Here is a 20041-nt window from a genome sequence, read left to right on the forward strand (position 1 = left end):
CCAGTTACTCAGGAGGCTGAGACAGGAGAATCACTTGAACCTGGGAGCTGGAGGCTGCAGTGAGCTGAGATTGTGCCACTGAACTCCAGCCTGGGTGACAGAGCAAGACTCTTGCCTCAAAAGAAAAAAAAAAAAAAAACCAGCATTAAGATGCATATCTGTCCAGCCCTCTGCCTCTCCCGAAGTGCCTGCTCCGGTGGGGCTCCCCTGGGTCTGACAGCTGGAAAGCGTGGACTAGCCCTCCTTCCTTGCAGGAGCCATCCCTGCCCAGGCCAGGGCAGCCACTGGCGAAGCCCCTAACCCAGCTGGACGGAGAGAACCCTCAGCATGCCCTGGACATCAACAAAGTGGTGAGTGACACATTGGAGGAGGGACAGGATGGGCGCCTGGGAGCCCTGCACGTCTTGTCCTTACCCAGCTGTGTCGGCAGATGCTGCGGCTCCTGGGGGACGGATCCCTGGAGTCCTGGCAGAGGCAGACCATGGGCACATACCTGGTGCGGCAGGGGCAGTGCCGGCCAGGGCTGCGGAATGAGCTCTTCAGCCAGCTGGTGGCCCAGCTATGGCAGAACCCAGACGAACAGCAGAGCCAGCGGGGCTGGGCCCTCATGGCTGTTCTGCTCAGTGCCTTTCCCCCACTGCCTGTCCTGCAGAAGCCGCTGCTCAAGTAAGGGGCCTGGAAGGTGGGGACCTGGCAGGTGGGGTCGCTGGATCACCCTGCCTCCACTGCAGCCTGTGCCTGCCCTGCAGGTTCGTGTCTGACCAGGCCCCCAGGGGCATGGCAGCACTGTGCCAGCACAAGCTGCTGGGGGCCTTGGAGCAGTCGCAGTTGGCCCCAGGGGCCACTCGGGCCCACCCTCCAACCCAGCTGGAGTGGATGGCCGGATGGCGGCGGGGCCGCATGGCGCTGGAAGTGTTCACCTTCAGCGGTGAGGGCTGCCTCTGGCCGACGCCTCCCAGGCCTGAAGTGGGGCCAGCCCTACCCCTTTGCCCTCCCTGGAACCCCTTCCTGCCCCAGCCTTCCTGCTGCCCTGTCCTCAGTGACCCTGCTCTCTCTCCCCTCTGTCCTGCTTTTGAAACCCTCATGGGGACAGCAGCCCCTTCGTGTCAGGGTGGACCCTGCTGTCCCTCACTCTTGCCCCCGACCCCCACACCCCTATAGAGGAGTGCTACTCAGCCGAGGTGGAGTCCTGGACCACCGGGGAGCAGCTGGCTGGGTGGATCCTGCAGAGCAGGTATGGCGACCGCGGATGGGGGACAGTGTGGCCAAAGTGATCATTGTGCCCCCAGTCTCGGGGGGCAGGGAAGGGAGGTGCCCCGGGGTGGGCAGGGGCCAGACTGCAGATGGTGATGGGGAGCCAGGAGCAGATTAGAAATGAGGGGCATGGGAGCTCCCACAGCCCAGATTCTAACTCAGTAGGTCAGAAAATAAATGCCCACACCGAAGCCCTTGTGGAAATGGAGGGCTGTGAGGTGAACAGTAGTCCCCGCTGCCGAGACAACCTGGGTCCCGGACCAGGTGGTTCCAGGGCCACCCTCCCTTCCCCAGTCCTCCGCCTTGTGGTCCTTGCCCCTTCTGGATGGCTGCCTGCCTCACTGACTGCTCCTCTCCCACCCAGAGGCCTGGAGGTGCCTCCCCGGGGCTGGTCCGTGTCACTGCATTCCAGGGACACATGGCAGGACTTGGCTGGCTGTGACTTTGTGCTGGACCTGATCAGCCAGACTGAGGACCTGGGGGACCCAGCTGCTCCCCACAGCTACCCCATCACTCCTCTTGGCTCGTAGGTGCCACCCAGCACCCCTCTCCCTGGCCTGCTCCTGCTGGGGAACCCCACAGCCACCCTGCCACACCCAGGGGTTTATAGGAGCTGCCACAGGCCCAGCCCTCCCACCCAGCCTCCTCCCAACCATGGGGCGACCCCCACAGCAGCTTCTACCTCTTGCCCCAGCCTGGGTGACCCTCAGCTTTGGCCACCCCCTTAACTAGATCCTGTTTCCTGCAGAGCCGAGGCCATTCCCCTTCCCCCTAGCATCCAGGCCCCCTCACTGCCCCCAGGACCCCCTCCAGGTCCAGCTCCAACGCTGCCCCGTAGGGACCACACAGGTAAGGCTGGAGTGGGCACATGGAGGTTGGCAGAGCATGGGAAGCCCCACGCCCCGGGCCGTGGCACCAACCCTCTCCCTGTCCTACAGGGGAGGTCCAGAGACCAGGGAGCCTGGACGGCTTCCTGGACCAGATCTTCCAGCCAGTGATGTCCTCCGGCCTCAGTGTGAGTCCAGTACAGCCCCTGCATACCCCTGCCCCAACCCCCCGGGGTCTCTGCTGCCCCTTCCATTTTTCTCAGGGCTCTCGCTCTGACCTGTGACCATTGTCCCTTCAGGATCTGGAACAAAGCTGGGCTCTGAGCAGCCGCATGAAGGGAGGGGGCGCCGTTGGGCCCACGCAGCAGGGCTACCCCATGGGTGAGCGTAGGGGCTGATTCCCCACCCAGGGCCTCCGGGCCCGGCAGCATGGCAGGCACGGCCTGGGACCTCTCTGGCAGTGGCGATTGGTGCCCTGGCCAGCTCCCTGGTGCCTGATGCTCTTCTCTGTGCCTGGGGCTGGAGGGAGGTGGCATGTGGGTCCAGGCAGGGACTGACAGGGTGGGTGTGTTCCCTCAGTGTACCCAGGAATGATTCAGATGCCTGGATACCAGCCAGGCATGGTCCCTGCACCCATGCCCATGATGCCAGCAATGGGCACGGTCCCTGCCATGCCAGGTAAGGCTGGGCTGGGGGCACCAGAGTCCCTTCTCAGGAGAGCAGTCACCGGCTCTGGGACTGGAGGAGGGAGGGTCCTGCTAGGAGTCCCGAGTGCACAGTGGGAGGCGAGCTTTTGGCCATGGTGCCCACCGCTCTGGCCACCTGCTGCCCTCACAGCCATGGTGGTGCCGCCGCAGCTGCCGCTTCCCAGCCTGGACTCAGGGCAGCTGGCCATCCAGCAGCAGACCTTCATCAACCAGCAGGCACTGATCCTGGTGAGCGCTGGCCGGGCCCTGGGGCTACCTGGTGGAGGGAGGTCTATGGCTTGGGGATCAGGATCTGAACCAGCTGCTCCTCCTGCTTCAGGCCCAGCAGATGACAGCTCAGGCCATGACCCTGTCCCTGGAGCAGCAGACGCAGCAGCGGCAGCGGCAGCGGCAGGCTCAGGCCTCCGAAGCTGCGTCCCAGGCCTCACCCTCAGCCATCACCTCCAAGCCCAGGAAGCCCCCCATGCCCCTGGAGAAGCCACAGCATGACCTGGAATCAGAGGGTGGCTGCCTGAGGGTGAGGAGGTGACCGTGTCCTCAGGAAGGGGTGCGGGGTGGGGGCTGCAGGGGCAGGGGACATGGGCAGGGTGAGTAGGCAAGCGCAGGGAAGAGGCTGCTGGCCCAGGACTGGGGACCCGAGGGGTGTGGCGAGTGTGGCACCCAGGCTGGCTGAGCTGCCGCTCACTTCTGCTCCTGCCAGGAGACCACCGAGGAGGCTGAAGACAGGCCCTGTCGGCCCAAGAGCTTCCAGCAGAAACGGAACTATTTCCAGAAGATGGGTGAGGGCACTTGGGGCGGCAGGCCCCTGTAGAAACACGGCCAGTGCCCCTAGCCTGGGCCAGGGAGGGTGAGGTTTGCTCTGCTCCCCGGAGTTGGTGCGGCCCATCCAGGAGCCCAGCTGGGCTAGTGTGGTAACTTGGAAGGCCATCTGGACACTTGCAGGACAGCCACAGATCACAGTGAGGACGGTGAAGCCTCCCGCCAAGGTCCAGATCCCCCAGGGGGAGGCGCAGGAGGAGGAGGAGGAGGAGCAGAAGGAGCAAGAAGTGGAAACAAGAGCAGGTTGTGGGGAGCTGGGCAGGGCCTGGGGCTCCTGTGGCTCTACATAGCGTTTAATGGTCTTTCCTGTTTTCCTGGTCAGTGCCGTCCCCTCCTCCTCCCCCCGTCATGAAGAAGCCACTGAAGCAAGGTGGGGCCAAAGCTGCAAAAGAGGCTGAGGCTGAGCCAGTCGAGGAGACAGCGGCCAAGGGCCGTGGCCAAGGGCCAGCCCAAGGCAGGGGGATCGTGGTGCGCAGCTCAGAGCCCAAGTCCAAGCGGCCACAACCCAGCAGGGAAATTGGCAACATCATCCGCATGTACCAGAGCCGCCCGGGCCCGATGCCTGTGCCTGTGCAGCCATCCAGGTGGGCCCCCAGGGGGAGGTGGCCAGGGCTGTCCTGCTTCTCGGGGAATCACCCTATGAACTTAGTGACCTCTCGCTTCTCCCACGAGGCCTCCCAAAGCTTTCCCGAAGAAAATCAACCCCAAGGACGAGGCTCTGGCCAAGCTGGGTATCAACGGTACCCACTTGCCCCCGCCGGTGAGCACCCCAGCCTGTCCCCCCAAGAGTGTGCGCTGCTGCACTGGGGAGCCCAAGGCTCTCTGGGGTGAACTTGGCCTTGTGCTGTGAATCAGCCAGTATGCTTTCTCTATATCCCCCCAGATGCTGTTCCCCAGCCCAGGAAAGGGCCCCCCGCCAGCTGTGGCTCCTCGACCCAAGGCCCCACTACAGCTTGGGCCCTCTAGCTCCATCAAGGAAAAGCAGGGGCCCCTTCTGGACCTGTTTGGCCAGAAGCTGCCCACTGCCCAGACACCCCCACCTCCACCAGCGCCACCACTGCCTCTGCCCGAGGACCCAGGGACCCTTTCAGCTGAGCGTCGTCGTAAGGAACCACACTTCCCCTGCACCATGGGCTTCACTGGGGCAGAGGCAGGGTTCGCACAGACTCTCGGTGCCCAAGGCTGAGGCCAGCTGTTCGGGCTTCTGGACTTTGGAGCCATATGTAGCTGAGGAGTCCCAGCTTCCGTGTTCCCACCCAGGGCAGGGCCTGGGCATCTTTGGGGCTGTCATTGAGAGGCTGTCACACACAGGGTGTTGTCCTTGACACATACCCAACAGCTCTGTGAGGAAGTTAGTGGCCTGGCTGACGTGGTCATAGAGGGCCCACGAGTCTCAGGGACTCCAGGAAAAGTTTAGGGCCAGAAATGGAGGCAGGAGATGGTGCCGTGGAAGGAGTAAGGCAGCTGGAGGTTGAGAGAGCCGGGCCCTTGGCGGGTTCTTGGAGACGAAGGTCTTCCCTCCCGTGCCCCCATCACTCTGGCTCTGAAGCCCCTCGCTGAGGCGCCTCACCCCTTCCTCTCTGCCAGGCTTGACACAGCCCATGGAGGACCAGGGGGTTTCCACCCAGCTACTCGCACCCTCTGGCAGCGTGTGCTTCTCCTACACTGGCAAGCCCTGGAAGTTGTTCCTACGCAAGGAGGTGGGCATGAGGGTGGGGCCTTGGCTTGGCCTCTTTGGGCTGGCAGGGAGGTGGCAGGCTTTGTGTGTCCCAGTCTGGGACCCCAGCATCCCCTCCCCACAGCCCACCATCTCAAGGCTGATTTTCCAGGCCTGGGAGGGCAGAGGCTGGCTAGGCAGAGGCACCAGACCCACCGATCTTCGCCGTTCTGTGCCCTCCTCCAGGTGTTCTACCCACGGGAGAACTTGAGCCATCCCTACTACCTGCGGCTGCTCTGTGAGCAGGTGAGAGCTGGCCCACCTGCCAGCCTGAGCATCTGCAGAGACAGCATCCCTGGTGCTCTTTATCTAACGGCTGGGCCAGGTTAACACCATGTAGAGCATGTTGGCAGCCAGCAGTAGGGGGCACTTCTGTGTGCCCAGCCCTGCCTTCATTGAATCTTCACAACATCCCTAAGAAGTAGGGACCATGGCCAGGCGTGGTGCTCACACCTGTAATCCCAGCACTTTGGGAGGCCAAGGCGGGTGGATCACGAGGTCAGGAGTTCAGTACCAGACTGGCTAACATGGTGAAACTCCGTCTCTACTAAAAATACAAAAATTAGGCATGATGGTGCACACCTGTAATCCCAGCTACTTGGGAGGCTGAGGCAGAATTGCTTGAACCCGGGAGACAGAGGTTGTAGTGAACCGAGATTGCGCCACTGCACTCCAGCCTGGGTGACAGAGCGAGACTGTGTCTCAACAACAACAACAAGTAGGGACCATTATTCACATAGTTTTATAGATAAAGATTAAAAGCAAAGTGTGGGCCGGGCGCGGTGGCTCAAGCCTGTAATCCCAGCACTTTGGGAGGCCGAGACGGGCGGATCACAAGGGCAGGAGATCGAGACCATCCTGGCTAACACGGTGAAACCCCATCTCTACTAAAAAAATACAAAAAAGCTAGCCGGGCGTGGTGGCGGGCGCCTGTAGTCCCAGCTACTCGGGAGGCTGAGGCAGGAGAATGGCATGAACCCGGGAGGCGGAGCTTGCAGTGAGCTGAGATCTGGCCACTGCACTCCAGCCCGGGCAACGGAGCGAGACTCCGCCTCAAAAATAAATAAATAAATAAATAAATAAATAAATAAATAAATAAAAGCAAAGTGTGTACAGTGCACAACACAGGCTCTAGCACACAGTAGGTACTTAATAAATGGTGTGACTTTGCCACCTCTGAACGCTCCCAGAAGTGAGCCTCTGTTCCCCCAAATTCTGCAGTAGCAGCCGCCCCCTGCCCCGAACAATCATACACCTGGGCTGACCCGGGGCAGTTACCATGGGGTCTCTGGGCAGTGGGTGAAAAGGGAGGGCTGGCAGTTGCAGGGGAGGGGACATGTGAGACGTGTGAAGGGAGGTGGCCCAAGCCCTCCGTCCCTCCCTGCCCCACCTAGGCCTTCTGCTTAGCACACAGGCCACGGGGGCCAGGGTGCCCTCCATCGGCCTCCCCAGCTTTTCCTTCATGCATGTTGATGGCTGCTCTGGGGGTGGGCTCTGTCTCAGGACCCAGTGGTGACTACCTAGCTCTGCCCCCAGATCCTGCGGGACACCTTCTCCGAGTCCTGTATCCGGATTTCCCAGGATGAGCGGCGGAAAATGAAAGACCTGCTGGGTATGGGTCCAGGGACCGTGGAGTTGGGAGCTTCAGTGCTGGGGGCTGCGCCTGCCCTGAAGGGGGAAGCAGCATGGCAGCAAACTCGAGAGCCCCCTCTGTGTGAGCAGAGGACAGCCCGGGTCCTTCCTGCCCACAGGAGACTTGGAGGTGGACCTGGGTTCTCTCACCACCACTGAAGACGGCATCAAGAAGCGCATCGTGGTGGCTGCTCGGGACAACTGGACCAATTACTTCTGCCGCTTCTTTCCTGTCTCGGTCAGTGGCGCTGGGGTGGGGAGTTGGGATGCCAGGCCCCCGGCCTGGATCCTGGGGTGCATGGGCACGGACCCTCCACAAGCAGGAGAGCTGGGGGGCAGGCGCCAGGGGAAGCACAAAGCCCAGCCACCGGCCCTGGGCAGATCCAGGGCGTCTGGGGCAGTAGCAGGACCCAGGAGCCTGCCTGAGACCCACCACCTTCCTGTAGGGTGAGAGCGGCAGCGACGTGCAGCTGCTAGCCGTGTCCCACCGCGGGCTGCGACTGCTCAAGGTGACCCAAGCCTCCAGCCTCCGCCCCGACCAGCTGAAGATTCTCTGCTCATACAGGTGCGCTGGCCCACGACCCTGGGCTAGAGGGGGGGCAGGTGGCAAGGTGACCCCAGCTCATGCCCGGCCCCTGTGCAGCTTCGCGGAGGTGCTGAGTGTGGAGTGCCAGGGTAGCTCCACCCTGCAGCTGTCGTTGAAGAGCGAGCAGCTGGTGTTGCACACAGCACGGGCAAGGGCCATCGAGGCGCTGGTTAAGCTGTTCCTCAGTGAGCTTAAGAAGGCAAGTGTGGGGTGCGGGTTGGGAGGCCGGGCGGGCAGCCCTCACCAATGCTGCATCTCCCCATGTCCGTCTTCCCTGTGGGGGCAGGGGCTGGGAGTTTGGGCTAAATCCCTGAAAGTCTGGGGTGCTAGGTGGAGGGGGGAGGCCAGCAGGGGGAGCAGGTGGGAAGGCAGGACAGGGAGGCGCAGGCAGGCTCCCTGCTCCAGGCCCTCACCCACTTGCCCACAGGACTCTGGCTATGTCATCGCCCTGCGCAGCTACATCACTGACAACTGCAGCCTCCTCAGCTTCCACCGTGGGGACCTCATCAAGCTGCTGCCGGTGGCCACCCTGGAGCCAGGTATCGCCAGAGGCTGGCAGGGGCTCACACAGGGAGGGCATCCACTTGGCAGAGGCTGCCTAGGGGCGGAGGGTCCGGTGGGTGAGCCACATCTCTGGGTGCCTTCCAGGCTGGCAGTTTGGCTCCGCTGGGGGCCGTTCCGGACTCTTTCCTGCCGACATAGTGCAGCCGGCTGCCGCTCCCGACTTTTCCTTCTCCAAGGAGCAGAGGAGTGGTTGGCACAAGGGTCAGCTCTCCAACGGGGAACCAGGGCTGGCTCGGTGGGACAGGGCCTCAGAGGTGAGGAAGATAGCAGAAGGAGAACCACAGGCAAGGCCTGCCTGAGACTGAGGAAGGAAAGGGGTTTGACCGCCCCCGAGGCTGCCATGCAGTGGGACCACCCTGCTGTCCGTCTCCTGTGGCTGCCCCTCTGCCCCCTCCTGATGGCTCACCTTATCTCTCCAGCAAGACTGTGCACTCCTTGCAGGCAGGGCAGGGCAGGGCTGGGCTGGGCGCTGCTCTTGGGTCCCGTGTGGCACTTAGTTCAATGCTGCCCTAGCAGATGCTTAATAAACAGCTCTTCACTTTCCTGGCTTCTGGTCTTGCTCCTTTGGTGTCTGGCTGGGGAGGGATGGGGCTGGGGCAGGACCCCTGGGACAGGGCACTGGACACTCAGGTGGCACCAGGTTTCTTGTGCTCCCAGCGCCCTGCCCACCCTTGGAGCCAGGCACACAGTGACGACTCGGAGGCCACCAGCCTGCCCTCCTCTGTGTCCTATGCCTCTCTGTCCACCGACTCCCACAACTACACCATGCGGGAATTCGCCCTGCGTTACTTCCGGAAGTCCCAGGCCTTGTGAGTGCACTGGGCCGACCCCTGTGCCTGTCTATCCTCCTTCTTCCCAAGAGGGAGTGCCCTGCTCTGAACCACTGGGCTGTGCTCTTAGCACTCTCCCTACCTGGCTGGCTGGGATGAGGGCAGGAGGGCCAAACAAGCTGGGCTGTCTCCCCCTGCCCCCCACAGGCTGGGCCAGACAGATGGAGGTGCCACAGGGAAGGACACAGACAGCCTGGTGCAGTACACCAAGGTGGGGGAGAGGCAGGGAGGGATCTGGCCCGTGGATCTGCCCTCTGACCCCCGCAGTCCCCACACCCATGGCCTCCTCTCTGGCCACAGGCTCCCATTCAGGAGTCGCTCCTCAGCCTCAGTGATGACATGAACAAGCTGGCTGTGGCCAGCTTCCTGGGTGAGTGGCCATGGGCATCCTGGGTCCCCATGTCTGCAGTGCCGTGGACCTGGGTGTCTGGTCCCTTTATCTCCTTGAGCTCTGCCTGGCTCCATCCCAGTCTGCCAACTCCGGGAAGCTCACTGGTGGTTCCTGGACTCCAGGGCCCTCACCGCCTACGACTCCCACCCAAGGCTTGTGGGTTGTGTGGAGTCTGGGGTTGGAGGGCAGTCCATCGGTCCAGAGGATGCTATGTGCTGTGTGGGGCCTTGGGTACCCAGGAGCCTCAGTTTCCCCATGAGTCGAACTGGAACCAGCTGCCCTGGCTGGCATCCATGCATTTTGAGAGTGAGGCATCAGATGGCAGGTGAAGGCCCTGCACAGCAACAGCATGAGCCGGGCCAGCCCCAGCACAGCCCCAGCTGTGTGCCCTGCTTCTTATCCTGCCTGCAGCCCTGATGCGGTTTATGGGTGACCAGTCCAAGCCCCGGGGCAAGGATGAGATGGATCTGCTCTATGAACTGCTAAAGGTAAGCCTGGGCTGTGTGACCCCCAGCACCTGTGCCTGTCCTCCTGAAGGAGATCCCCTTCTCTTGGTCACTGTCCTTCAAATCATTCCAAAGTATTTACTGAGCACCCATTGCGTGCAGGGGGCGTGACTGTGAAGCCAGCAGGCTAAGTCTCTGCAGTGCTTACGATAACTTGTGTGTCTGGGAGTGATGGGTCACTGGAGAGTAAGAACGCAGGGAAGGGGCTGCCGGAGTGGAGAAGGCTTTGTGGCAGGAGCCTTCCTACAGGGAGGGAAGGAGTGAGCATGGGGTGACACAGAAGGGCAGGCAACAGTTCAGATGTGGTGGGAAGCCTCGGCATCATCACGCACCAGCAAGACCAGTGTGGCTGAGCCTCGTGAGCAGCACAGAGAACAGAGGAGGAGGACGGGGAGCAGACGGTGGGTCCAGGCCACCACAGGCCTTGTAGCCATCATTGGCTTCTGATTTTTGGAAAGATGGGAAACCACCAAGAGGATTCAGGAGAGAGACTCGGCTTACATGTCACAGGGTCACTCGGCTGTTGTTTGAGATTCTGGGGGGTCTAAGTTTAAAAGCAAAAGGGAGTTATCGCAGTGGTCCCAGGTGAGGGATGGTGCTGGCAGCAAGGAAGAAGCAGAAGATTCAGAGCCAGCAGAGTGTGCTGATCAATCGCATGTGGGCTACGGGAAGGAGGACAACTACTGTCTTCAAGGAGCAGGTCTTGGCTGGTGGAGGAATCTGTTTTGAACACGTGAAGTCTGAAATCCCAGACTTCCCAGTGGAGGAGTCCGGGGTTCAAGGGAGAAGGCTGGAGGCAGGCACCTCATCAGATGGGAGCAGCTGAGGCCACAGGGAGAGGGGCAGACAGAGAGAGGTTCAAGGGCACGGCACTGCTCAGAGGTCAAGGAGTTACGGTGAAGCCAGCAGAGATGACTAAGAGATCAGAGAAGCAGGGGCTGGACATGTGGCTCACGCCTGTAATCCCAGCACTCTGGGAGGCCAAGGTGGGTGGATCACCTGAGGTAGTTCTAGACCAACCTGGCCAACATGGTGAAACCCCGTCTCTACCAAAATCACAAAAATTAGCTGGGCGTGGTGGAGCACTCCTGTAACACTCAGAAGGTTGAGGCAGGAGAATTGCTTGAACCCAGGAGGGTGGAGGTTGCAGTGAGCCGAGATGGCACCACTGCACTCCAGCCTGGGCGACAGAGCAAGACTGTCTCAAAAAATAAAATAAATAAATGAAAAGGCCGGGCACGAAGGCCCACACCTGTAACCCCAGCACTTTGGAGGCCAAGGTGGGCAGATCATCTGAGGTCAGAGATTAAACCTGGCCAACATAATGAAACCCCATCTCTGCTAAAAATACAAAAATTAGCCAGGTGTGGTGGCGCGCGCCTATAGTACTCGGGAGGCTGAGGCAGGGGAATTGCTTGAACCTGGGAAACAGATTGCAGTGAGCCGAGATCACGCCATCGCATTCCAGCCTGCGTGACAGAGGGAGACAGGGTGGCAGCGAAGAAAGTGACTGGGTAGCCGGTGCAGTGATGCTCTTAAGCTGAGGGAGACATCTTGACCCAGCCCCCGCCCATGGCCTAGCAGGATTTTTCCAGGGCTTCAGACCCCAGGCTCACCACTCCCATCCCTCACCCCACCTGTCCTTTCTATCCCCACAGCTGTGCCAGGAGGAGAAGCTGAGGGATGAGATTTACTGCCAGGTTATCAAGCAGGTCACAGGACACCCCCGGCCGTGAGTGGGGACCGGTGGGGTGGAGAGGCTTCTGGGGGCAGCTGGGCACCGTGGCCTGGCCAGCCTGAAGCCCGAGCTCTCTGCCCTGCAGGGAACGCTGCACTCGAGGCTGGAGCTTCCTCAGCCTTCTCACAGGCTGCTTCTCTCCGTCGACCAGGCTGATGCCCTACCTGACCAAGTTCCTGCAGGATTCAGGCCCCAGCCAAGGTGCCCGTGGGAGGGGGAGATGGAGGAGGGGCAGGGGTTTCTAGGACTGGGAACTTGGAGGGCTTGGGGAGGCCTGGCCACCTCATGACCCCAGCCTGGCTCCTCTGCAGAGCTGGCCCGGAGCAGCCAGGAGCACCTCCAGCGCACAGTCAAATATGGGGGACGCCGGTGGATGCCCCCACCGGGTGAAATGAAGGCTTTCCTGGTACTGGGGGTGGCGGATGGGCATTGTGGGACACCCTGGGGTGGGGGGGTGTCCCCCACAGGAGACCACTGGCCGACTGACCCTGCAACCTGCCTTGGCAGAAAGGACAAGTCACTCGCCAGCTTCTTATTCACCTGCCAGGGGATGTGGATTACAGGACGAATATCCATACTTTCACGGTGAGCTTGGGGGCCACCAAGGGAGGTGGCCTTGGGCATCAGTTGTGGGCCCCCCAGCGTCCCTCCCCCTCATCACAGCCTGTCCACATGCCCAGGTGGCAGCAGAAGTGCAGGAGGAGCTGTGCCAGCACATGGGCATCACAGAGCCTCAGGAAGTGCAGGAATTCGCCCTCTTCCTCATCAAAGAGAAGGGTGAGCTTGGGGACGGAGCCTCACTGTGGGGCCACTCCTCCGCCCGGGGGTGAGGTGGTTTGGTTTCTGCTGGGGTGGCAGGGTAGGGTGTGCGTGGTCTGAGCAGCGGTGGACCTAGGCTCCCCATGCAGGCAAGCTGGTGCGGCCCCTGCGGCCTGCCGAATACCTCAACAGCGTGGCAGTGGACCAGGACGTGAGCCTGCACAGCCGGCGGCTCAGCTGGGAGACCCCACTGCACTTCGATAACTCCATCTACATCAGCACCCACTACAGCCAGGTCAGCCTGCCTGCCTCCGAGCTGCTGCTGCAGTTTGAGGACGCAGCTTCCTGCCTGGGCGACTTCCAAGCCCCCCTCCCCACAAGGGTGTGGGTCTGTGGTGGCTGGGGGGTGACGGTAGCAAAACTAGGCTTGAGCCCCTAGAGCCACCAACTGATGGGGGCTTTGGGCCACCTCTGCCCTCCTCACCATGCTCCCTGCACAGGTGCTGCGCGACTACCTCCAGGGGAAGCTGCCGGTCAGTGCCAAGGCGGACACGCAGCTCGCCAGGCTGGCCGCCCTGCAGCACCTCAGCAAGGCCAACAGGAACACCCCCTCAGAGTGAGTGGGGGCACCTCCCACCCCTAAGCCCCTCCCCTTCTCCAAGGTCAAGGCCATTTGACTGGTACCCTTCCTGGCCCTAACTGGACTGGCCCAGAGCAGCGGGGCCTGGGGGACATCTGTCCTCTCCACCCCACCGGGAGCTCCTCTGGCTCAGGGCCCTCACCTCATTTATGTGTATGGATCCCTAGTCTTGCCCACAATAGGCACTGGTTCAGTTATTTGGCACATGCTGTATGCCCAGCCCTGTACCAGGTGGCCAGGGGCCAAACTGACCCCGGCCCCGCATCCTAGGCAGGACCTGCTAGCTTATGTGCCACGGCAGCTGCAACGGCAGGTGAACACGGCCTCCATCAAGAACCTGATGGATCAGGAGCTGAGACAGCTGGGAGGACACAGCCCCCAGGAAGCACAGATCAGCTTCATTGGTGGGTCTGGGGCTAGGGACCGCTGGGGTGGGGGCTGGAGGCCAAGAGGGAAGGAATGCAGGTAGAGGGGCGAGGAGGGGTCTGCACCTGCCCTGTCCCTCTCAGCTGACCTGAGGGGCAAAGCAGCGCAGGTTCCAGGGCCCTAGCAGTCAGAATTCCTGCCTGCACCCTCTCCACCTGCAGAGGCCGTGAGCCAGCTGCCCCTCTTCGGCTACACCGTCTACATAGCACTGAGAGTGAGCATCCAGGCCCTGTCGGGACCCGCTCTCCTGGGGCTCAGTCGCCAGCATCTCATCCTCATGGATCCCAGCTCCCAGGTGGGCAGCGCTCATGCCCCAGCTCTGGCCTAGGGACCCTTGGGCCATTCCATCACCCACAGTGACCCCTCCCTGGAGAGGAGACCAGCCCTGCTCTCTGCTGCCCCCAGAATCTGTACTGTCGCGTTGCCCTGACGAGCCTGCAGCGGCTCCACCTGCTAAGCCCACTGGAGGAGACGGGGCCCCCTGGCCTGGAACTCAACTATGGCTCAGCTGACAACCCCCAGACCCTCTGGTTTGAGCTGCCACAGGTGAGCGGCCAGGCCTCTGGCCACCTTGGGAAGGTGGATGCGAGGGCCTCGCCCCGGCATGGCATGCAGTGGGAGCCCAGGCCCAGGCCAATGCCCACTGCTCCGGAGTGCTGTGGGCCGGGGCAGAGGCGAGGAGCTGGTTGGGGAGCCCTCTTGTAACAGGCCTTTCTCTGGGCAGGCCCAGGAGCTGCTATACACCACTGTCTTCCTGATAGACAGCAATGCCTCTTGCACTGAGTGGCCTGGCATCAACTGAGAGGAGTGTAGGCCAGGGAGAGACGAGGGTGAGGCCTCCCCTGGCCCAAGTCTCACCCAGATGGTCTGCCTTGGATGCTATCAGATCACTGTTCCAGAACCTGCCACAGCACAGCCCAGTCGGCCCACATGCAGGCCATGAGGCAGGGGCTGCTATCATGTCACCAACAGGCAAAGAAAACAGCCAGACCCCCTCCAGGATGGCCTGGGCCCAAAGAGGGCTGCAGGAACTCGCCTGGGGAATCTGAGGTTGCCCAGGCTGAGGGAGACGCCCACCGGCCCCAGGCTCCGCCCAGGCTCCATATTAGCACAATCCCAGGCATGGGAGAAACAGCTGCTGAGGAAATAAAACTCCCCGGAGAAAAGGGCTGTGTGCACGAGTGCATGCGCCACCACACGACTTTATTCCTCTCCCAAACACCTCGTCAGGCCTGGCCTTCCTGAGCAGGAGCTGAGCAGAAACGGGGCCTGGCTGCCTCTCCTCTGCCACAGCTCTGACCTGGGCAAGGCTGGAAGCTGGCATCGTAATGGATGGGGAGTGGGTGGAGGACCTGAGGTTCCCCTGAATAGGTCCCAATACCTTGGACAGGTGGGCCTTGTCCTGACTTAAAACTCGGGGAGGGGCCACTCTTCCTTCGCCGCCTTCTGGCAGCAGCTCCACCATCCTCCACCTTCTGTCCGGGCATGTGTCCTAGAAAACCCAGCCATGAGGGCCAGGAGAGGCAGAAGGCTCTGAGAAGGGTCTATAGGCTTTGCAAGCAGAAAGAAAGGTGGGCTGACCTCTGACCTGGATTCAGGGGGTGTCTGGGGTCATCCCCAAAGCCAAGTATGGTTGGAAGGGAGAAGGACTGAGAAAAGGCGATGGCACTGGCATCAGCAGGCGAGGCCCCACGCTGGCCCATGCTAGAATCTGGTGGAGGACGCGGGCCTTGCCCAGCCACCAGTTGGTCATCTCTGGGGGTCACACAGGCTGTGCCAGTCAGCTTCACTGTCACACCGAGCCCGGCCATGGAAGAAGTGCCTGATGAGGTTCTGGGCCTCTTCTTTCACTACAGATTCAGGGCGGGGGCATGAGGTGAGTGTCAGCCTCCTCCCTGCAGACCACCCTCCCAAGTACCTCCTGGCCCCGGCAATGCCCGCGCTCACCGCTCCTTCCAGGACAGGTCTTCTGAGTCAGCAAGTGTGAGAGGTGGCGGGCAAAGCCTTTAAACAGCTCCTGGAAGGGAGAGGGAGAAGAGAAGCAGAGAGCAGGACCCTGCCCTGAGCCCAGAGCGACCCACAGCCACGACCCGACGGCAAGGCAGGCCCCAGGGAGGACGGGCGCGGGACTGGCCCTGGCCCAGCCTGCTGTGGCCCACCGTGTTCTGGGGCTCACACTCCCTGCCTCCCGTCCCCACTACACCCACATACCCCAGGCCTGGGAGAAGGCAGAGTCCACCCACTCCCCCTACCTTGGAAGCAAACTTGCCCTCCTTGTAGAAAGGGGTCAAGCACTTGACCACAACATTTGCAGCCTCCTTCAAGGAGATGCCAGGAGCTGAGAGCTGACAGGGGTCTTGAGCTATGGGATTCAAGGTGCCCTGATCACTGGCCGAGACGCTGCCCTTGACCTCGGCTAAGACGGAGGGCTTGGCTGAGGGGCGCAGTCTCTTCTGAGGCTGGCTCTCTGGGTTCTCCTGAGAAGGGCCACAGCAGAGGGTCATTCCTGAGTTCGCTTCCACTGACCTGCTCCCCTCCTCCAAAGACTAGGTCCCCACACCAGCCGCCCCCACACCAGCCCAGCCCATCTGCCTCCGGGTATGGAAAGCAGCACTGATTTTCCCTGACCCCTTGACCAGGGCACAACAGTTCCTGGCCTCGCCCACAGCCCTTCTCTCCTTCCCAACGGCCTCATCCCTGCCGGCACCTGCTGGGATGGAGGCCGCTTGCCCTTCCATGTGTCCTTTGCAGGGGTGGGCTGGACTTCAGGGGTGCCCTGATCTCTGGGCAGGCAGGTGCTGGTGGAGGGAAGAGCAGGCATCACAGCTCTGGGTCCTAGCGGCTCCCTCATCCTAGGAGGCTAGGAGAGCCCATCTTAGGGATGAGCTCTGAGCTTCAGACGCCCAGTGAGCAAAGGGGATGCTGCCATGTGGCTTCCAGAAGATTCTATGACTACCTCTACCCTTACCTTGGCCTCTCCCTGAGGCACTCTTCAGTCTGGGGAGGGGCAGGCAAACGTCCCCCGGCTCCATCTTCCTCCCCTGTGTATTTCTCTGGGGCCATCAGTGGTCCCTGAACCCCCTCACAGGAGGGGCAGGCACCTTCTGCCTCTGGTGCTGATGCCAGCGGAACTGGGCTTTCCACCCTTCGGCAGAAGAAGCGGGCGATGCTCTGAGAATCCTTGTGGGCTGCTACGGCCAGGAGCTGCTGTTTCTTGCTAGCCCGGCCCCTGGCAAGGGAACTGCCCCCAGAGGAACTTTTTGCCTTCTTCTCAGGGGAGGGCCCCCCACAGTGAGCGCTGCCTCCAGGGACCTCCCCTCTGGGCCCAGGGAGGGGCTCACTCCTGTCCTCATCCAAGAGGCCACAGGGCCGGCTCGGGGGCTCGCGCTCGCCTCCCCGCTTGGGCTGGGGGGCTTGCTCCCTGATCCGAGTCGTCTCCATCAGTTCCGTGGCCGTCTGGAACAGGCGGGAGCCTTTGGGGAAACCAGCTCCCACCCGCTTGGGTTTGAGCTGTAAATGTGAGCAGGAGGAGAGGAGGTTCAGCCCACCAGGCCTCCTCAAGGGCTCCGCTGGCTGGACCAGTCGCTCACATTGGGCCGGGGCTCTCAGGAGTGTGGGAGGGAAGAGGCAGGCAGGACCTTGCTGGGGAGCCAGGCCATGGCAAGAGGTGCACCCGAGGGCAGAGGGGAAGTGGAGCCTTTCCTGGTCACAGGTCTGGAGGCCACAGGGCCACAGCTCACCGAGTACACATGGGAGGCCGGTGGGATGTCATACTCATTGGGCTCGGGGGGCTCAGCTTGGGCACTGCAGCTCTTGGCACTGCCTCCCACGTCATAGGGCTGCCCATCCTTGGAGGCTCTGTGGATATCGGCCACCTGGGCAGGGATGGGCAGGGAGGCTGTGGTACCCGCCAGCTCCTCCTGACATGCCCCACCCAGCCCTCCTTTTCCACTAGGCACTAGAAGTGGGTTTCTGTGGCCAGTGGCTGCAGACAACTAACCACTGGGCAAGTTTTAGGCCTCCCATCCTCACAGGGTTGGCTAAAAACACCTCCGGCTAATGGAGAATGGAGCTCTACCCCCATAAACTGTCTCTGGGGTAGGCTGGGGAGGGTGGGTTCTGGGGTGCCCGTGCCCGGAGAGCTGGCAGACAGCTTCTGCCTCAGAGCATGGAGAGGCCCCTACAACAACCCTTGGTCCGCCTGCACCAGGCTCACCTTCTTCAGCACGCTGGCCTTGTACAGGTTGGCCACCTTAGCATTCCGGAATGTCTCATGTTCCAGCTCCACGGCCTTGGCCCGGAGGTCAGCTCTGCGGGTACAAGGTAACAGGCACAAGGTATCAGGTGGGCCTGGGCTTCTCCCTGCCAAGCTCCCGTGGGACTTGAGGCCTGGTGGGGTAGGCCTTGGGCACAGGGATTCTGGCTAGGACTCTCTGGGCACCCTGTGGTTTACTGTCCCTCAGCAGCTGTTGGCAGCACCTAAGTTGCAGCCATGCCTGGCCCTGGTGGGATTTAGGGGCAGTCCCCTGGAGTAGGAGAGGTACAATCTGGGGAGAGGTGGCCCAAACAGGCCAGGGTTGATAGGGTCCTGCAGTCTCCAAGGGAATGAGAGCTTGGAGGGCTCCTCTGCCCAGTGACCGTGGAACTCACTCATCAGTGGTACATGTGGACTGGCGGTTACTGCTCAGCGCCTCCTCCAGAAGCCCCAGGCAGTGTTCCCGTGCCTGGCACAGGGGAGGAAGATTGGTCACACGGCCTCGAGGCTGGGGGAGGGCCCTGGGGGGGTGTCTGAGGAGCTGCCCGTCTCTTACCTTCACAGTCAGCCTGGGGATCCTCCTGCTACAAGCCTCTTTCAGGGGACAGTTCTCATCTGTGGGGGGGAAGGTCCTTGGTCCTTTCATTCCACCTTCTGCGCTCTGAGGTCCCCCACGCCCCAGATGAGAATCCTCCCTCCATGCCCCAGGAAGAGCCCACAAGCCTCTAGGAACATTTTTGTACTGACCTGGGGGTACAAATTCTTCTATCTTGGGGTCTTTGCCCTGGAGGACAACATGAAGGGTCCATGAGGCGTCCTGCCCTGCCACAGGACAGTCCCATCCAGCACCAGAGAAGGGGCTGAGAGGTGCGAGCAGGGGGCCACCAGGGGCCCCGCACAAGCCACCGAGCACCACCCCTCACCTTGCGCAGCTGCATCTGCTTCTGATAGAAGAGGTTCCACTCCCGCTTGTGGGCCTCATCTCTGCCTTCATCCCCGCTGCCTCCAGAAGCCTCGTCGTACCTAGGGACAGACCAGGCATGAGTGGCCCTGGCCTGGACTCTGCCCTCCCCATGTGTGCTGCTGCTAGGACAGCAATGTCCCTGATGTCCTACCAGCTCAAGGGGGGATTGCAGCATCGTAGCACCTCTGGTCTGGCCTTAGCGCCAAGGGAATGCCGGACGATTTCAGTGGGTTAGAGTCCCTGGCTTCTTGGCCCCTTACCTGCTGAAGCCCCCGTAGCCCTTGCGGCCTCCCTCATATAGCTCGGGGTCAAAGCCATTCCCCTGGGAGGGCCCGATGCAGGTCTTGCTCCAACTGCTGCTGCGCTCCAAGGCCTCCAGCTGCCTCCGCACGGCCATGGGGTTCTGGCAGTGGTCGCAGCCTTTGGCGCAGGCAGGGGGCGCATCCCCGAAGTACTTGGCAATGGCAGCATGGCGGCACCTGGAGCAGGAAGCACCGCAGAGGTGAGGGGCGGAGAGCCCAGCCGGCTGGCGTCTGTTCACCCGAGCCCTAATCGCTGGCCGAGCGAGTGCTGCCGTGTCCGGCACCATGCCAGGAGCCCCACACCCCCCATCTCATCCAAGCCGCAGTGGGCATCGTTTGGCTCTGCCCACTACACAGGTGAGGACAATGAGGTGAACAAACTTTCCTAAGGTCACGCAACACATGGGGGTCTCCCGGGAAGCAGGATATGAACCCCACTCTGTCCAGTTACTCCTCTGCTCCTCCCCTCTGTCCTCTGGCAATGGGATGTACTGCACAGAGTTCAGACTCTGGCTCTGCCATGAAGGCTGTCTTTTGGGTGACACACTTCACCTCCTAAAGCCCATGCATTCCCATCAGTAAGATGGTGCAAGCCGGGCGCGGTGGCTCAATCAAGCCTGTAACCCCAGCACTTTGGGAGGCCGAGATGGGCGGATCACGAGGTCAGGAGATCGAGACCATCCTGGCTAACATGGTGAAACCCCGTCTCTACTAAAAAATACAAAAAAACTAGCCGGGCGAGGTGGTGGGCGCCTGTAGTCCCAGCTACTCCAGAGGCTGAGGCAGGAGAATGGCGTAAAACCCGGGAGGCGGAGCTGGCAGTGAGCTGAGATCTGGCCACTGAACTCCAGCCCGGGCGACAGAGCAAGACTCCGTCTCAAAAAAAAAAAGATAAAAAAAAAAAAAGATGGTGCAGCAAGGCACCGACCTCACGGACTGAGTGAAGATGGCTGAGATGTCTGAAGTGCATTACAGTGTCCCCATGGAATGACTGCATAGCCAACGGTGGTCCCCTAAGATTCTAACACTGCATTTCTACTGTACCTTTTCTATAGATTCTAACACTGCATTTCTACTGTACCTTTTCTATGCTTATGTGTGCCTTTTTTTTTTTTTTTTTTTTT

General features: G+C 61.4%; 2 protein-coding genes across 2 annotated transcripts in view; one reads left to right on the forward strand and one right to left on the reverse strand.

The window, feature by feature from the left end:
• Positions 1 to 14562, forward strand: part of MYO15B (myosin XVB) — a 36367-nt gene extending 21805 nt beyond the window's left edge. Inside the window, exons 26-64 of the mRNA XM_026456790.1 lie at positions 255 to 350; positions 431 to 666; positions 750 to 928; positions 1162 to 1234; positions 1619 to 1780; positions 2003 to 2103; positions 2193 to 2269; positions 2381 to 2462; positions 2661 to 2759; positions 2919 to 3016; positions 3108 to 3305; positions 3489 to 3567; positions 3731 to 3850; positions 3930 to 4191; positions 4280 to 4367; positions 4491 to 4710; positions 5195 to 5307; positions 5511 to 5570; positions 6861 to 6936; positions 7076 to 7194; positions 7403 to 7521; positions 7600 to 7741; positions 7970 to 8081; positions 8191 to 8360; positions 8764 to 8915; positions 9084 to 9147; positions 9237 to 9306; positions 9739 to 9815; positions 11492 to 11565; positions 11657 to 11772; positions 11883 to 11977; positions 12079 to 12156; positions 12252 to 12348; positions 12480 to 12625; positions 12831 to 12946; positions 13241 to 13374; positions 13558 to 13691; positions 13802 to 13942; positions 14121 to 14562. Coding sequence (XP_026312575.1) covers positions 255 to 350; positions 431 to 666; positions 750 to 928; positions 1162 to 1234; positions 1619 to 1780; positions 2003 to 2103; positions 2193 to 2269; positions 2381 to 2462; positions 2661 to 2759; positions 2919 to 3016; positions 3108 to 3305; positions 3489 to 3567; positions 3731 to 3850; positions 3930 to 4191; positions 4280 to 4367; positions 4491 to 4710; positions 5195 to 5307; positions 5511 to 5570; positions 6861 to 6936; positions 7076 to 7194; positions 7403 to 7521; positions 7600 to 7741; positions 7970 to 8081; positions 8191 to 8360; positions 8764 to 8915; positions 9084 to 9147; positions 9237 to 9306; positions 9739 to 9815; positions 11492 to 11565; positions 11657 to 11772; positions 11883 to 11977; positions 12079 to 12156; positions 12252 to 12348; positions 12480 to 12625; positions 12831 to 12946; positions 13241 to 13374; positions 13558 to 13691; positions 13802 to 13942; positions 14121 to 14198 — 4653 coding nt within the window. The 3' untranslated portion in view covers positions 14199 to 14562. The remainder of the gene's footprint in view (positions 1 to 254; positions 351 to 430; positions 667 to 749; positions 929 to 1161; positions 1235 to 1618; positions 1781 to 2002; positions 2104 to 2192; positions 2270 to 2380; positions 2463 to 2660; positions 2760 to 2918; positions 3017 to 3107; positions 3306 to 3488; positions 3568 to 3730; positions 3851 to 3929; positions 4192 to 4279; positions 4368 to 4490; positions 4711 to 5194; positions 5308 to 5510; positions 5571 to 6860; positions 6937 to 7075; positions 7195 to 7402; positions 7522 to 7599; positions 7742 to 7969; positions 8082 to 8190; positions 8361 to 8763; positions 8916 to 9083; positions 9148 to 9236; positions 9307 to 9738; positions 9816 to 11491; positions 11566 to 11656; positions 11773 to 11882; positions 11978 to 12078; positions 12157 to 12251; positions 12349 to 12479; positions 12626 to 12830; positions 12947 to 13240; positions 13375 to 13557; positions 13692 to 13801; positions 13943 to 14120) is intronic.
• Positions 14558 to 20041, reverse strand: part of RECQL5 (RecQ like helicase 5) — a 45202-nt gene continuing 39718 nt past the window's right edge. Inside the window, exons 9-20 of the mRNA XM_023211800.2 lie at positions 18876 to 19094; positions 18575 to 18674; positions 18399 to 18435; positions 18208 to 18266; positions 18047 to 18120; positions 17613 to 17706; positions 17137 to 17271; positions 16365 to 16906; positions 16104 to 16194; positions 15649 to 15873; positions 15344 to 15413; positions 14558 to 15246 (exon numbers count right to left, since the gene is read on the reverse strand). Coding sequence (XP_023067568.1) covers positions 15146 to 15246; positions 15344 to 15413; positions 15649 to 15873; positions 16104 to 16194; positions 16365 to 16906; positions 17137 to 17271; positions 17613 to 17706; positions 18047 to 18120; positions 18208 to 18266; positions 18399 to 18435; positions 18575 to 18674; positions 18876 to 19094 — 1747 coding nt within the window. The 3' untranslated portion in view covers positions 14558 to 15145. The remainder of the gene's footprint in view (positions 15247 to 15343; positions 15414 to 15648; positions 15874 to 16103; positions 16195 to 16364; positions 16907 to 17136; positions 17272 to 17612; positions 17707 to 18046; positions 18121 to 18207; positions 18267 to 18398; positions 18436 to 18574; positions 18675 to 18875; positions 19095 to 20041) is intronic.

Source organism: Piliocolobus tephrosceles, chromosome 16 (genome assembly GCF_002776525.5).
Source record: "Piliocolobus tephrosceles isolate RC106 chromosome 16, ASM277652v3, whole genome shotgun sequence".
Classification (NCBI taxonomy): Eukaryota; Metazoa; Chordata; class Mammalia; order Primates; family Cercopithecidae; genus Piliocolobus; species Piliocolobus tephrosceles.